The following is a 13,168-nucleotide window of genomic DNA, read 5'->3' as shown; positions in this document are numbered from 1 at the left end:
CAAAAGCTCTGCTATGTGTCTGCAGTGAAACAATGTGATGTTTGATTTGGTGGCTCTTGATCATGTTTGTGCCTTATGGCCCCATTTTTAGGGAATCAGGTTTCGGTTGGTATGTATGTCTGAGTGAACTTAATTAGCTGTTTTTAGTGAATAATTTTCTCCATATTTTTATGATTCGATGATATAGGCATCTAGAAAAATAGGGGTGTCCATTTGGATTGAATAGGTAAATATATGAAAAATGTGAAAGTGCTACTGGCTCTCTAGAGCATCCACTACACCAGCAGGCTTACACCACGCCTGGGTCCTCAGGCAGAGTGCAGGGCAGACCCTCAGGCCCCAGGCCAGTGATTTACTCTTCTGTCTCACTGGTCAAGCCTCTGTGTTTCCATGTGCTCGGTAACTCGATCCCCACTCCTGCTGAGGCACGTAGGGTGCCTGCTCCGGGCAGGAGGTAATGCCTTTCCTAGTGGCTTCTCTGCTCCTGGGCGCCCACTGGAGCATGACCTACTTCTGTCAGACATATCGAGTCACACACAAGCATTCAAAGGATTTAGATATTTGGTACACAATGACTCTTTAACAGGAGTTTTAGGGAAAATGAGGAAACCATAAAGAGCCAGTGTCAGAGGCTGAGTAGCAGGCTGAGTGAACAAGTGACGTGACCCAGACACACAGCGGGGGCACACACGTGCACACACACACACACACACACACACACAAATGTATGTTGCCTGTATGTGTGATTTTTATTTTTGTTAATTTCCTAACTAAAACTCCTGCTGAGTTCAGAACATTGTGATACTGGACAGTTGCTCACAGCATGGTTGGGAGGATGAAATGAGAGAGAATGTAAAGAAAATGTGCTTTGTAAGTGTGGTCCAGATGTGACTCACTTTATCCACATACACATCCCTCTGATTGGAGTAGGGCTTACATATAATCGCAGTTACCATTCCTTCCACTAACTTGCTTTTTCTCTGCCTCTTGGAAACAAAGGCATGACTTTGAGGAAGCTCACTTGGGAAAGAGATAGTATAAGGATATGAAATCGGACCAAATATGAAGCGTCTTCTATTACAAGCAGAAAGTAAAAAGCGCTTACTTAGTATTGGGGATCGTATGTTAGCACAGCTCTGTATCAGCTCACTCCCACTTATTACGGAAGTCACACTGAGCAGAGTGTTAAATGTTAAGTAACCTACTCCTCCCTTCTGTCTTTCAGATTCCTTCGTGGCACTGAATGGTAAGGAAGATATTACTCATAATTTAATAGCAATGGAAATATATTTGAGAAATCCTGTTTCACTAAACCTCTTGAGTATTTTCGAATTTTACGTTTATTTTTAAATTAATTTTTAAATTCTCATTATTTTTTATAGACATTTCAACTCCTCTACCAGATCATGAAATGTCTTACAACACAGTATATGGTCAGTTTATGGGTTGTTTTTTTTTTATTCTTCGAGCCATTCATCCTGTGGTAGTTTATAATCTTCATTCCTAAACATCATGGACCAGATTCTTTGCTACTTCAGGGCCCCAATTCACTAAAATTATTCATAGATTTCATGATGCTTCAAAAATTACTCTACATATATGAGACAACTGACATGTGAGAATGAGTCCTACATTTTTAATCCACAGAACATGAAATATGCCAACCTTAGGGAATTTGGTGAATGCATTTAATGAGTTCTTGAGGGAGAAGAAATTGCTTCTGGACATAAGTACCTCCAAGATAAAAGAATAGTGCTTATAACTCATAGGCCATAGCTCCTTAACTGATAGTATCATTCCCCAAAATGCTGACTTTCAGAACAATACCCTCTGCAGGAAAATCTATACAGAGTGCAGATACTAAGTTCTTATTAGGCAAAACTTTCCAATATAGCCATCGAAATTTAATCACACAAAGAGTATGAATACGCAGACGTATCTTCAGTGAAACGTCTTTAAATGTATACAAGGAAGAGTGACGCAGTGGAAATGATGTGCAAACAGGATTTACCCCATTGTTCCTGCTCTGAAATATACAGACACTATACTAAACAAAGCCATTAAGTCCATGAACAGACTGTTCTGAACTCTTTATAAGAAAAGTTAAACTGTAGTTGAAATGTTCCAGTTCCATTTCTCAAAGCCTCCCCAAATGTTTATTAAGGTAAACTATTCATGTGTTTTTTAAAGATAATGAACAACATATATGTAATGGGAAATTTAAGCTTCTGCATTATGATGGGGACTACAAGCTTCACTGATACACATTTTATAACTTATGTTGAAGACACGTAACAATAACAGCTCTAGGTCAGTCTTTAAATGTAGAGGTAGGTAAGAGAGGAAGGGGACAAAATAAAGAAAAGAAAAAAAAGAGGGAAGAAAAGAAAGCAAGGTGGATTCAGGATTCAAAAAAATAGTTCAAGATGGCTACAAATACATCTAATAGCTCTGTGGACACTCTCACTCCTGTGTCTAATTAGCATAAATAAAAATCCTCTTTGAAAGTCCTAAAGACTATCTTATAAACTGGGGCTGTGCAGGTAGGGAAAACAATGCCCGGTTTCTCCTGTCGTGAAGTGAGGCAGCATGGCGTAGATGAGCCCACTGAATTCATCCACCTTTACCATTCTCTCGTCTATGATTCAAGCCAGAATGTCAAACACCAACAGCTGGAAGAAACACTTCTCAGGAGGCAAGTGTCATCTAGCTTAGCTTGCCCCTCACAAAGAGAACCCACTTCGCATCTGCACTTCTCCAATATCATACTTTGCAGTCATTTCCTATAATTGAATAATCTTTATCAGATATTGAGAAATTCAGGTCTTGAATCTAACTGAACCAGTAACCCCAGCATTCATCAATAGTACTACGGCCAATTTTAACTCCCAGGTAATTTCTCATATAGATAGAATAATTAAACCATGGGATGCTCTTTATGAACAAAAATCACTCTTCAATTTATGGATCTCTCTTACTGCCTTTATAAAAGGAAAGGAACTTATTAATTCCTCCGTGTTAACACTTTAAAGAACAATGCCCATTCGCTCGGTCAGCGGTTTCTGTGATGAAACTAAAGAAGAGTTGGAATTTTCCTTTCAACTAATGACCCTGTCCATTTCAGGTTCAATCTCTCCCGGGTGTGAAGGGGTTAGATGATTAACTGACCATCAACATGAGGGCTGGTCCAGACAGTACTTACAAAAACAGAGGAGACTTTCTTTTCACAAACTACTGCAAGAGATGCTTATTTTGGAGCTAATAAACCTAGAAGAGATTTAACTCATTCATTTGTAGACATTAGTTTAGTGCTTACTATGTGCCAGGTACTGGATTAGGTGCTATATTTGAACCATCAAAGAAAAAAGCAAATTGCTGTTTTTATGAGCATGGATGTAGACTAGGAAGCCAACCCCAAAGTCCAAAATGCACCCACTGTGTCTAGCTGTGTCCTTTGCATGTTCCCATAAAAAGTTCAGTGGCTGAGTACAGACTCATAGGGTGACCCGCAGAACCAGAACTGCCTAACTCTGAAAAAGGGATCGTTCAGTAAGCCATGCAAACTCTCTGTGTGGCAAAAGCTCTGTGCAACACCACTTACATATACAAGAACCCTTTTTTAGTGAATTGGACCCTGATTATCTTCCTTCTCTCATCCTCTCTTGTATTGATTTAGTGTCTCTTCTGTGTCTAACTGGGTACAATCATTGTTAATAGGTTAGAGTAGTTTGAAGGATCTCTAACCTCTAGAATTACAAAGACTTGTAGATATAGAGAAACAATATGATGCATATTAAAGTTAACTTTTTAAATATTTCTTTGTATATTATAAGAATAATACACCATAAGCTCCACTGATGATAATATGACTTTTCATACTGGATTAACAACACAAAATTATAGGTTCCAAATTGTTGACATGTAATACCATATCCACAAACGATTGCCTATTTTTGTAGCATTATTTTGGTTACAGTCTCTTAGGGAATGCACAAAAACAATATAGCCTGTAGAATCAGATTCTAAGAAGGAATATAAGTGATTTCCTTTTAACAGCTGGAGAGGTAATAATAATACACCTCTTTGATTTCAAACTAAGGATGGCTGCTTCATGGTGCTTCTACATGGTAGTTCTAAAATTCTTGAGAATCAGGCATTGCTTTCTCCGACTGTTTGCTTCACCCATGACACATATTGCCTGTCCTCAAGCATAAGTTTAAAAGATTACAAACCTCATGCTGCGCTATTTTTTTTTCCATTTGAGAACATCAGATGCATGGTTTCTCTAGATTTACATGTAGAATATGGAGATGTGGTGGGTATTAGACTAACACTTCAGCAATAGGCAGGAGCTGATTTCTCACATTTGTGTGAAACATTTTCCTACCTAACTACCATCTGGTCCACATTAATTTCCTCTCATAGCCATAGCTTTCCATTACCAATGAGTTTTCCATATATTTGCAGCATATGGTCCAGGAAATCTTTCTACAGAGAATGTGTCCCTTAGGCATCTATTTCCCCTAGATTACCGTATTAAGAAATGTTCTCCCTAAACCATACTTAATGGCATTACCATAAAATTGCCCCTTGAACACAGTTAAATTGAAAATGCTCAAAATGCATATCAATTCAGGTAAAAGAAATTCTTGCTACTTGGAGGAGAGGCTTCTATTTTTCCTTCCCCCCTTCCTGACTCCCTGCAAAGCTATTTCTAATTGTTTGCTTAGGCTGGGTGCTGAAGTCTCTTAGGGTGACCGTATATTGCACGAGAGCATTGTTGAATTCAAGAGTAGAAAATAGGGCTGTATTTTAGACCTCAATATAAGCATAAAGGAAGTACAAGAAAGTCTGTATTGCCAATTCCAGGTTAATAATTTTCCTACCCTTGTTCTCTTACCAGTATTGGGAGATGAGATGTGAAACCCAGAAATATAAAAACAAAAAGTCTAGACGCAAGAATTCTTTACTTTTCAATGAACAGGTTTTTAGCGGTTGGATGCGAACTAGACTATTTGCAACAAAGCGGATATTTGAAGCTGTGGAAGAGCCAAACAAGCTCTACACAGAAAGGGGCCTCTTAGATGTTACCAAAGCTTTGTGGTAACACTTCAAGTGTGGAACCTCCATGGAAATCCTATAGCTTAGATAAGCCACTTGGCTGGCTTGCTTTTCCCCGCTTTATTCATACACACACACACGCACATGTGTGTATACACAGTGTGTAATTTACAGTATTAAAGTCTCCTAGGAATCCAACTTCCAATCATAATTGTAAAAGAGAAGAATGCAGTGCATTCATTATCATCTTCCTTTCTGGTGGCTAGTATCATATTTATCACATATGCGGTGATCACAGCCCAAGGCTGGAGCCACTTGTGAATCTGTCCTACTTTCTACCAAAGGCCCCAATTACACATTCACAGTGGTTGCCTTGATGTCTTTTTAAAAATTGTTCAAGAGGCTGCTGTAGGTAAGATGCTTTAATAAGCCAAAGACTCTACTGGAAAATCACAGAGAGGTGATTTTTTATTTCCACCAGAGAGAACAGGTAGTGGGGCTTCTTTAAATCATTGTGACAGCTTAGATCAAAGCACCAGATATGATCTGCATTTAACCTTGTGGAATGATGGGGGGGAAAGCTTAGAAATGTGTTCACAGGAAACATCCAGTTTCTGCCGTAACTCCCAACCTAGCCATCCTTCCTCTGGCATTATCCTAGGGTTGGCCGCTCTGGATCTCAAAACGCTATCCCTTTCTAATCGGAATTGGATCAGTCAGTGTGGCCTCAGAAAACCACCTCTCACTCGTATGAGTCATGAAACCACGAAACTAACTTGGCTGGAATAAGACACAAAAGGCACAGCCATAACAACATGGAGCAGTTGAGGCCTCTGTTCCAGGAAGGAGGGGGTGGGAGCAGATCCCTTTAGAAAGCAGTCACTTCCCCCGCAAAGAGGAACGCCTGTGAGGCTGAGTTGCAGCTGAAAACTAGACACGTCCTCCATGGGAAAGGCTCAGGGCAGCTGAGCTGTTTGTGACGGGGCAGAGGCTCACCCACTACCATAAACCTGCCCCATCCGTCACAAACGCTGTCCCCAGAGTGGACACATTCTACCTTAGTGCTGCTGTGCGAATACCAAAGAAGGACTCGGATACTTCTTGAGCGCTTACTGTGTGTCAGATACTGTTAGGTACTTTCAACGTGATGTCACTTTATCCTTCCAACACTGGGAGGTAAACGACATCATCTCCACTTCGTGCACAGGGAAAACCAACCAAGGCCCAGAGAGCTTAAGGGATTCCCTCAGGCTCAGCAAACAGCAGAGACGAGATCTGGCCCTTCATCCTCTAACTACAAGTACAAGGGGTCTTCTGCTGAATCCTACCCACCAGTCTTGTTATTTCTAGGACAATCTCAGGGGTCTTCTGCTGAATCCTACCCACCAGTCTTGTTATTTCTAGGACAATCTCCTTTGAGTCTTTTACAGCCAGCGTGGGTGTCCAACCTCCTGGCCTCTGAGCAAAGGGAGAGCGGGTGTCTCCGGTGATGTTTTCCCTAACTATATTTGTGATGAAAACAGGGCACTCCAGTTCCCTCCTGCCCAGCACCACCACGTCCAATTCGGCGGCTCAAGAGGGGTATGAGTCTAGGGGAGGAATGCTGGACTGGAAGGATTCACCTGACAGCACAGACTCTTTGGGGGCAGTGTCTTCCCATAATCACCAAGACAAGAAGGGTAAGGCCTTGGAAGTACCTCTTCCTCTGGGGGGAGAGGGAGGGAAAAGTGGGGAGGACTACGGAACTGCTTCCAGCTGAATCATAGCAGCATTTAAGGAACGAACCTCCAACACACTATGATTGAAAGCGTCTCAGAAAAGGCTGCAACCCGATCCTCTATGCTAGGCTTGATCCACAATGATTCCCTGACCAAGGAGAAACCACACAAAACAAATAACACAGCCTCTAAGCTTCCTCCACCCAAGAGAGGCATGGCTTGGCCCAAAGCAGATACTGGCCGCTGAGATCCCTTTCCACTCCTCTTAGCTCGTTCAGTGATTTCTGGATCCTCTCTTCCCCCCATAATGGGATGGAATGCGGTGCGGGCTTTGGCAAGTACATGTAATCAAAGTAAAAGCCCGTTTAATCAGTGAATGGAGAAATAGCAGAGTTGAGTCTTTTCTGGCTGGTAGCATCCCTCACTCTCGCATGGTGCTGAATTTGAATAGAGCTGAGGTCCTGGGACGCACTTCATTGCCCTTAGAGGATAACAGCTAAAACAAAAATATGTTATTTAATCAAGCAGAATTGCTATGCATTTAAAATGGAAAGGAAGCTGCACTAAATGAAAGGGACTCTACTGTGAACTGTCCTAAATTCTCCCTGGCTTTCTTTGCTCAACTAGAGACAGGAAATGTCATCTCTTTTCTCGCCATTTGCTGCTTCTGGTAACACATCCTACTTTAGTTGCAGCTGCAACCAAAGAGGCCTTTACTTGTCCAAAAAAGTCTTGTAAATCAGAGACTGAAAAGCTCAGTTATGTTGCGAGCTGTTTCCCCCCATTCAGCCTTGTTTACTTCTATATGTTTTCAAGAGTTTCATCCAAGCAGGGATTTGAGTCTCAAGGGCAGACCAGCCACAGTGACCCTTGGAAGACAGTCTCTATCGTGTCTTCCCCCAGGGTTTTCTGTATACATATTTCCATCTTTACTTTTAGAGAATGTTTGCTAGGCAGACTCACACACTAAATTTTCACCTTTTTTTTTTGGCGGCTCATCTCCTGAGAATGTCGTACCTTCTGCTGCTACATGCCAAGCCCAAAATGGGAAGATGTAGTCCTTTTAGCTTTTTTTTTTTTTTAAGTCTTTACTGAATTTGTTACAATATCGCTTCTGTTTTAGTTTTTTGGCCGCAAGGCATGTGGGATCTTAGCTCCCCTACCAGGGATCAAACCCGCACCCCCTGCGTCCGAAGGTGAAGTCTTATCCACTGGACCGCCAGGGAAGTCCCTTAACTCGTTCTTTAATATATCCCCTTAATCGATTTTATTATTCTTCTATAACTTCTTACTGTTAATATGTCCTGCCCCAATCTTTTTTTTTTTTTTTTAAGTGGCTTTTGTCTCAGCAGCCTCTAAATTGGTGGGATCCCTGCTCTTAACCATCACAAGAAAGCACCAGGCCAATTCGTGACGGGGCAGAACTATCCCAGCAGGCCACCAGCCCTAGCATGTGCCATTATTTGTTCTGTGTGGCTCCCGACCGCAGATGTGTTAGTCTTGGCCGAGTTCTCAAGAACAGACAACACAGTAAAAATCACTTTGTATTTGCCCACTGCAACTTTCTGAAAAACCAAACAGCCTTTCCAGTAAAGCATTAAATATGTCAACCAAATATCTAGCTGTTGGTTACAGTCATTTCCTCTTCGCTTCACTGAGACGGATGGTGTGAATTTTCTCCAATCGTTACCTCTCCCGAGGGAGGGAGGTTATCAAAGAGTCCAATTAACACTTTGACAGATCATTTTAAAATTCGGCATTGTTCATTCTCTTGGGTCTTATTATGAATATTGACAAAGCTGGAAGCAGTCTACAGATTGTCAAACAATGGTGGCAGAGGTGATTGCATGGGTGTTTAACATGATCACTGTTCTCGTGCTATTAACTCCTTGCCTTGCCCTGTCAAATTTGAGCTTCATTTTTGACAACTGATTACGTGTGTATTTGATAGGGCAATGACAATGAGTTGTTATGCAGAAACTTTAAAAATAAAAAAGTAATGTAGCTTGATGTTCCTTTTGTCATGATTTTTTATGATTTTAATTTCCATTTTGCTCTGAAGTGTTTTTCTGTTTAATGTTCATGATTTATTTTGAACTTTTGTTTTGCCAAGCACTGTGTGGTATGACTTGGTGATGGCGTTACTTCTCCGTTGGAAAAGTCTTGTTTCTTTTCTGACTCATGATTACGTCCTTTAACTTGACCCAATCTGTGATCCCCTCGCTTCTTTCCATTCCCTGACGTGGGTGCCTTAATGATGTCACATCCGGGTGTGCAGCACCTCCTGGGATGCAAGAGTTTAATGGGGTTTCTGCGGGCCTCTGGTGGGTGCTCTTTTCACTGGGCCAATTGTCTTATGGGAATGTGACATTTGTGTGCCCCAGCTTTAGGAGCTAAATATACTCTGGAACTGTTTGTAAAATACCGCACATTTCCCCACTAAGCAGAAAATGTGTCTGCTGACCAGCTAGCTGAGGAGTCAAGTGTCCCATGCCCTTTTCACTTTGGCTGCTGAAAAAAGACCAGTGAGCAAACGAGCCCAGAGCTCTGCTCTGCAGAAATGTTGAGCACCACTGGGTTGATCCCACTCCGGGTCCCAGCTCATCCTCCAAACAGTTCTGCATTTCCAGAGTATGTTTGCTTGCCTTTTTCTTTCTTTTCCTTGCTGTGTCTTTCGTCTTGATTTAATCCTGTGCGTCCCTCACGTTCTGTCAAAGCACTGTTCCTCACCTTGCAATCTAACCCCCTTCTGCTACCATTGTTCTTAGCCTCCCCCTTTCAAAATAATAGACCCAAGCCCTCTGCCCCTCTGCGGAACGTTCCAAGGCTCTTTCCTTCTACACTGGGGGTAGCATTCCGATGCTGTACGTATATATATATACAGCCATACTAACAAAGCGTGAGAAGAGAGCTACAAAGCACACACAAGTATTATCACAGAAAATGAAGTAATTTTCTCGCTCAGTAACTGGCCTTGTCCTTCATTACCCTACTGGCCTTGTCTAATATCTCTTGTCCTTGCTGCTTTTCTTTAAAATTGCCTGATATCTTTCAAGCCCTAGATTCATTAGTAAAAACACAGCCAACTGCCCTGTTTTATCTCTGGCTCCCTAGATGTCTGGAGCCTCTAGAGCCAGCCCTTTAATCACCAAGTTGATAAATTAGAAGCAGCCCTGGCTACTTCTTTCTTGGTTTTGCCACATTTAAAAATATATATTATTTATTCATCCTATAACTATCGAGGTGGTAATGAGTAGTTACAAAGGGGCTCTAATTACATATGAATAAGAAAGAAAATCCAGTTTATTTTTAGATCTGGCTTGTCTCCCCTCATCTCCTTCCCACAGCAAGAGAAATAAGAGCTTTCTTTTCTAGGTTAAGCAATACTGGGAATTAATAGCCACTCCTGTGCCTCTTGTTTCTGACCAAAAGCAATAATCCTCCAAAACCTGATTTCCAAGAAGACTGCAAGATAGGTGAGGAAATTAGCCAGGGACAGATTTGCCAAGAGAGCTGTGTAGCATAAATGTCTAATGTAATCAGGGACCACTGCCACAAAGACACAAGAATAAATCAGATTAGAAGAAAATCCCCTACTTCAGAGTTTATTTTCTAGAGTTCTTGTGAGCTCTCAAAAAACTGATGAAATAGTCAATATATACAAAAATGTTCCCATTTGATTGGAAATGCCAGAGCTTATATATGTGCTTATATATTTTGGGAAATCTTTAAAACAAGATATTATCACATTATTATATTTAGTCAAGAAGATGTCATTACAGACAAGGAAAAGATGTAGAAACAGAATTTAAATTAGGGATCAAATGAATAATTTAACCTAAAATGTACAGCAAATGGTGAATATATGTTAATCAATGTACAAGCTATTTTGTAAGCAATTTTTAGTTTGGGAAATAACATTCCGGTAAGATTCAGAAGGTCTATGAAGAATGATGAGTATACTGGCCACACTGCATGACAATCCTGAATGGAACTGTATAAATCATAGAGTTTATCAACAATCCTCTCTACAGTCAATTATTTATTCCTCAAAGGCATCACAGCCTCCAAGTAGGACATGTCACATCTTACATGAGCTGATTTAGATGGTTCAGAGACACCATGGCCTTCAAGAATACTGAATCATGTGGTGGAAAGTTAACACCCCTTTCATTTCTCTTTCCATCTTCTTGGTTATGTCAAGGCAAAAGTCTCAGTTTGGTGCTTTAATAACTCCAGAAACTTGCTACTACCCTTCTGAGGAGAAAGAACAGGCTTTAGATTGGGGGCTTTGCCATGCAGCTGGAGCTAGCTGGAACAAATATTGTTTTGCTTTCAGTTAATTTTATTTTTATGGTTACCTTCTATTTATGAAAAGTGACACTTTTTTCCATTTATCATAATTATATAAAGTTTCCACTGGAAACTCACCTTAAAGGTAATTTAAATATTAAGTAACTACTAATTCAGGAAGTATAGGGACACAGAGGTATAAAAAGTAAATAACATGGTAAGTGAGGCTCATTGATTTCACTAGGACTGTAGCATTGGTAGCTGATGAGTAAAGTGTGGGTAACTCTGGCCTGGAGCAATTTAAAAAGTCCAGTGATGATTAACCTAGACCAAAACTGTGCTTCTGGCATTTGGAAGAACGAGACTGAATAATGGCCCTACCTTCTAGCTGGGCTCTGAGCCCTGCAGTTATACGACCTGGGGTTCTTCTGATTTCTCTTCCAACTACTGAGCTTTGCGATTAGGGATGAGAAGTTTGGTCAAGTAGGAATTGAGAGTAAAATGGATTTAGACTAAAAAGAGATTAGTCATTCTAGGCTTGTTAAGCATCTGGCGAGATGATTCTCCAGACCAGCAGTGAGCATCCAAGTGTAGACAGCAGCTCTTTATTTCCCAAATTGTGGCCCGGGGAAGTTTACCTCCAGCACTTCTGCTTCCCGCCTACTTTTCTGAGATCTGTAAGGACTCTTGGGCTACAGCATGTTCCCCTGACTTGGCAGTAACCTACACTTGACCCTTCTTTCCCTTTTCTCTCTTTCAAACTTTACCTATTTTGAGTCCCAAACCCACAGAGCCAGGCTTTCTTCATGAACAGGCTAGGAAATCCCATTTTGAGAGAGTATATTTGGTAACAGAGCCTGGCCCGACAGCTTCTGTGTTTTACCTATCTGCAACGCTTAAAATCTAATGGATGAAGGATTTTAAAGTATCTCAGTTCTCCCAATGGGGAAAGTGATTTCTTGGTTCCTATCAAGTCATATGCAGGTGATCTTATTTACAGAGAAAATTATTGCTGATGACGGTAATAAAGGGAGAAAAATAAGATTCTCTTCTTTCCCTGACTCCTAAACTTGGACTGCATTTTCTCTGCCGTTTCTTCAGTAACATTACATAACAAAAATGTTTTCTGAGGAGTCTTCAAGCAAAATTTATTACTGGCTCTACAGCGCAGTATTGGATGCCAATATAAGGAATTAGAGGCTAAACTAGAGATAGACATAGTTCCTGTCCAAGAAATATCAAACTGCGAGACAGATGAAGCACACAAAGATGCAAAAATGCACCAAAAAGCCTTTACAACCGCTATTGTCTCTGTGAACAAGGCAAAACGGTGCACGGCAGACTTTAGAAAAAGATATTAGACAACTGAAGACAACCTGGCTGAACACATCAAGGACATAGCACTTGGAAACGGCTTCTCTGCCCCTTTAGTCGTCCCCTTCAGTGCCAATATTATAGCAGTCATATATCACTTGACAGGGAGGATGAGGGAAGTGAGGTACATCTGGTACAGGACTCATATTTAAAAGTTTTGTGGAAATGCTGGCAAACTCAGCCTCTTTTTGAACATTCTGAGCTTTATTTAAAAAAAAAAAACTTAACCCCATGGTAATATGCATAGTTTTATTAGTAAAACCTATAGTATCACAGCCGTTTTTAAATGTGATGGTAGAACAGGACCGTCTTGGAAGAGAACTCAGAGAAGGGGGTTGAGAGGGGTTCTGTTTGATGGGGAAGGGGCTGCTAGCGGGGGGACAAAGGGCTGCAACTTCCACCTAACAATCGACGACTAACTCAACCAGGTAGGAACGTGCACGGTCAGGGCCAGGGAACACTAAGAGATGGGGGACTGGTTGCTGTTCCAACAACGCTTCTGAATTAGAGTTTCCTTATTTCTGGTTTTTTGTTGTTGTTGTTTTGTTTTGTTTTGTTTGTGGTATGCAGGCCTCTCACCGTTGTGGCCTCTTCCGTGGCGGAGCACAGGCTCCGGACCCACAGGCCCAGCGGCCATGGCTCACGGGCCCCGCTGCTGCGCGGCATGTGGGATCTTCCCAGAACGGGGCACGAACCCGTGTCCCCTGCATCGGCAGGCGGAC

The 13,168-nt window shown here is 41.4% G+C and overlaps 1 protein-coding gene across 2 annotated transcripts in view; it reads left to right on the top strand.

Moving 5' to 3' along the window:
- SEMA6A (semaphorin 6A) overlaps positions 1-13,168 on the top strand; it is a 126,668-nt gene that overhangs the window by 99,014 nt on the left and 14,486 nt on the right. The window contains exons 17-18 of one of the 2 annotated variants that reach the window (XM_082651028.1): positions 1,226-1,246; positions 6,585-6,740. In XM_082651028.1, coding sequence (XP_082507154.1) covers positions 1,226-1,246; positions 6,585-6,740 — 177 coding nt within the window. The remainder of the gene's footprint in view (positions 1-1,225; positions 1,247-6,584; positions 6,741-13,168) is intronic. The other variant, XM_082651029.1, reaches the window with a different exon arrangement.

Source organism: Grampus griseus, assembly GCF_964374135.1.
Source record: "Grampus griseus genome assembly, chromosome: 3".
Lineage (NCBI taxonomy): Eukaryota > Metazoa > Chordata > Mammalia > Artiodactyla > Delphinidae > Grampus > Grampus griseus.
The sequence above is the reverse complement of the archived record's forward strand: the minus strand, read 5'-3'. Positions and strand labels throughout refer to the sequence as shown.